The 4,050-nt window shown below is 41.9% G+C and overlaps 1 protein-coding gene across 1 annotated transcript in view; it reads left to right on the top strand.

Moving 5' to 3' along the window:
- The window catches only part of LOC102213074 (tyrosine-protein kinase JAK2-like), a 38,806-nt gene that overhangs the window by 22,230 nt on the left and 12,526 nt on the right, over positions 1-4,050 (top strand). The window contains exons 5-6 of the mRNA XM_005729340.1: positions 582-727; positions 3,712-4,006. Coding sequence (XP_005729397.1) covers positions 582-727; positions 3,712-4,006 — 441 coding nt within the window. The remainder of the gene's footprint in view (positions 1-581; positions 728-3,711; positions 4,007-4,050) is intronic.

The following is a 4,050-nucleotide window of genomic DNA, read 5'->3' as shown; positions in this document are numbered from 1 at the left end:
GATGGATTATCTCAGCTGTTCTCCTGACTCAAGTTTGGTCCCTTTAGAGCATCCTGCCATATGATTGCATTTGTCCCTAACCATTGGGAACCCTCACCTGTCTTCATTTATTTTTTATGTATGTTTATATATATTTATGTACGTTTTAATTCTTTTAGAAATCTCTCAGTCAGAACATGGTATATCATGTTTAGGTGGAAACTAGCGAGCTAACTTCCTGGACCCATATTACTCTGCGAGGCTCCTGACTACGGTAGCCATAATGCTACCATCAAGTGGTGTGGCATTGTAGCTTACCGAAGTCGTACTAAAATGATTTTTGAGCGCTGTGTACCACTTAAAATTGGTTCGAGGTCAGTAAGCACAACCAGAATTCATATATAAGGCGCACCGGATTATAAGGTGCACTGCCGATTTTTGAGAAAATTTAAGGATTTTAAGTGCGCCTTATAGTGCGGAAAATACGGTACTTTGTGTTTACCCTGCTGCTCCTAATCTGATTAATTTTTAGCTTTAGTCATATTTACTTTTTTCTTTGTGTATTATTCATCAGTTTGCTTTTGTTCATTTTCTTTTGCCAGTGGCGTAGTGACTTTCTGAATGGCTGGGTTGATATTCCAGTTAGCCATGAAGCGCAGGAGGAGTGCCTGGGCATGGCTGTGCTGGACATGATGAGGCTCGCCAAAGAGAGCGGGCAATCAGCAGTGGACATCTACAATGACAAAAGGTAGCTTGCCGTCTGTTTCTTATTTTCCAATCTGCTCAAAAAAAAATAAATTAGGAAACAAAATCTTAGCAGTCTTTTATAGTTTTACTTACCTAATACCTATTAAGACTTCCTGGATTGTTTTTTTTAGGGCCTGAGGACACGAAGTGTGAATGCCCTGTTGTATCTGCTCCATTTATCATTATTATTATTATTTCATGTCTTTGATCACCTTTTTCAGATCTTCCATGAAATTTGGCACATTTTACAATATTTGACTGGTCACAGTGTTACCTAGTGGGAACAGGAAATGTCATGTTTTACTGCTTCAAGGCAGTTGACCCCAGAAACCCCAGGAAGCCCTGAAGGAGTTGGTTTTAGGCTCAACTGAAAAAAGAGTTTTCATCAAAGGGCGTGACCCTGGTGGCATAGGGAATTTCGATGTTTTGTCATGAAGGATGAAATTGCTCTAAGAAATAGAATCATAAAAAAAGGAAATGGAAATGAAAATGGGAAAATGTCCTGTAAAATGAAAAAATACTATCCACTGGAGTGGAGTGGATATTTTTCCAAGTTGCTTAAGGTTTTAGACATTGTGGGGCTTTAGGGGTTAACTTGCCTCTGCAACATTGCATGGAAGCTGGCAACAGTGTCCTTGGATTGGCAAACTACGGTGGTGCTTTTTAGGCTGTGCTCCACCTAAAGGTTTATCACACCCCGTACCTGGCCAGAACCAGCCCGCCAGAGCCAACCTGAGGAAGGGCATCAAACAGGCCAAGGAGGCCTACAAGAGGAGGGTAGAAGTAAGGAAGGATAGAGGGCTTCCTCACAGGCAACAACCTCTGCCAGGTGTAGAGAGGCATCCAAGCCCTCACGAACTTTAAAGGCCAGAGCCCCCCAACCCCCGACAGCAGCTTCAAAGTTGCAGAGGAGTTCAACACCTTCTTTGCCTGGTTTGATTCTTGTGGTGCTGCGTTCCCGGTCCTTACTGTACGCCCAGTAAACACATGACTGTACACCAACCCAAACAACCAACGTCATGGTCAAGTATGAACCACCATAGTCGGTCTCATCTCTGATGGAGATGAGACAGCGTACAGGGTTGAGGTAGAGAACTTGTCCTGCTGGTGCTCAGAAACCTGAAGCTGAACGTCCTCAAACAAAAGAACTCAAAATAGACTTCAGGAGGCACAGACAGGTCCACTCCACTCTTATTATAAACAGAGAACAGGTGAAATCTGTCTCCACCTACTGGCTTCTGGGCACCCACATCTCAACTGATCTCACCTGGACTCACACACTGGTAAAGAAGTCCTAACAGCAGCTGCACTTCCTCCGTGTCCTGAGGAATAATAACCATGACCGAAAGCTGCTGCTGGCCTTTTACAGCTCCTCATAGGAGATTGTGCTCTCCTATTGTCTGGGTGTTTGGCATGCAGGGGCCACAACTGATTTTAATTAACACGGGCCCCAAAAAAGTGTTGGTTGCCCTCTGCCACTTTTGTCCTAGTCATGGGACACAGGACTGGGCCATCATCATCTTAAGGATAATCAAGGATTGTTGGTAGTTCGCTCAACTCAATTGGTGGACTTAGAGAAGGCATTCGAGGGTGTTCCTTGTGGTATCCTATCCAGATTTCTTAACAAGTATGGGTTATTGGGTCTGTTGCTGTATGCTGTTCACTGTTACTGTAGTGAGAGCTTGCTTAACATTGCTGGCAATAATTCAGACTAATTCCCTGGTGGTATTGAGCTGCCAGGGCTGCTTTTTATCACTAATTGTGTCCATAATCATAAACAGCCAAAGAGAATGTGAGGTAAGGTTCAGTGATCTGGTGAGCTGCTTAGGTCATTAGACTAGAATGTGCAACAGGAAAAAAGACCTTGGTTACACCCAGAACTTCCTGGAAAGGTTATATATCTAGGCTAGCGTTCCACTAGAAGACCTGGAATAGGTGGTTGGGGAGACTGATCAACGCATGCTTAGACCTGTGGCCTTGCAACCCTTGTGGAAAACTGTAAAATAGGGCTGGGTATCGTCACTGATTTCTAGAATCGATTCTGATTCACAAGGTCCTGAAACGATTCGATCCACAATTCGATTCAATTCGATTTAAATCTGGGAAATTTTGCCTCAGACAGTCAGAAATATTATAATTCAGATCAGTACATTTACATATTTTTGTATCTATAAAAAGGAAGCTGACACTTGCAAGACTTTATCAAAGGTGTGAGCATCACAGCAGATGCTTCTGTGTCAAAGTAGCTGAAGATAAAACACAGAAAAACGTGAAGGTGATTTTCCTGGCCTGGGATTTTATAAAAATATTCTGCAGTACATTAAAAACGAAAGAAAACCATTAATCAACTTATGAACATTACCTCTGAAGTTACAGCGGTTTTATTAGAGACACGACTAAGCGTTTTGCATTTTGCATAATTTTAAAAGTTCAAATTTGTTCAGAAGCCTATTGAACGGCAGAAATTAGGTTTTCTTTTCGGAAGTAAGTAAAAGGAAAAAAATTGCGGCCGACAGCGCTGTAAACAACGGTAGACTTGTGTGAATAATGCAGAAAACAGATTTTTAAACGAGAAACTGTTCTTGAAGTACAGAGAGAGAGAGAGAGAGAGAGAGAGAGCTGTGCATGAAGTGTGATTTTATCGTGCTGGATATGCATGTGCGTGCATATGCTGCCAACTATTTGACCTAAATAATTAGAAATGCTAGTTCCTGTGCTGGTGTGCATGTGGTATAGTTTATGAATAACAATATCATCAAAGTAGTGTGACAGACACAGTGTTCATGCAGTTAAATAAAATACCTGTATGTGAAATAAAGTTTCAGTTGAAAATATTTCATCTGTACTAGGCTTGATCACAGGGTATATATATATATATATATAAATATGTACATACATATATATTTCTGCCTAACTAATCATTAGGATGAATTATTTGTAAAGATTTTAGACAGATCCTCCTGAATGACCTCTCTGTTCTTTTAGCTACAAGTCCTTCCTCCCAGTGTCCATGCGAAGCCGCATCCAGGAATATAACATTTTGACTCGGAAGAGAATCCGCTATCGCTTCAGGAAGTTCATCCAGCAGTTCAGTGAGTGCAAGGCCACTGTGTGTAACCTCAAGCTCAAATACTTAATGAGCCTTGAGATGCTGTTGCCCTCTCTCTACTCCGAGCACTTCCAAGTCACAGACACCTCCTCAAATGAGGTTACCATCATTGTCATGGGAAATAAGGGCATCCAGTGGTCTAAAGGGAAAGAGGAGGACAGAGCAGAGGAGGTGAGAACAAATATATTACAAGTGTGTTGTTGTCATGGGTGTGT

Source organism: Pundamilia nyererei, unplaced genomic scaffold, assembly GCF_000239375.1.
Source record: "Pundamilia nyererei isolate P.nyererei 1_Seehausen unplaced genomic scaffold, PunNye1.0 scaffold00032, whole genome shotgun sequence".
NCBI lineage: Eukaryota > Metazoa > Chordata > Actinopteri > Cichliformes > Cichlidae > Pundamilia > Pundamilia nyererei.
This window is presented reverse-complemented; position numbering and strand designations above follow the sequence as displayed.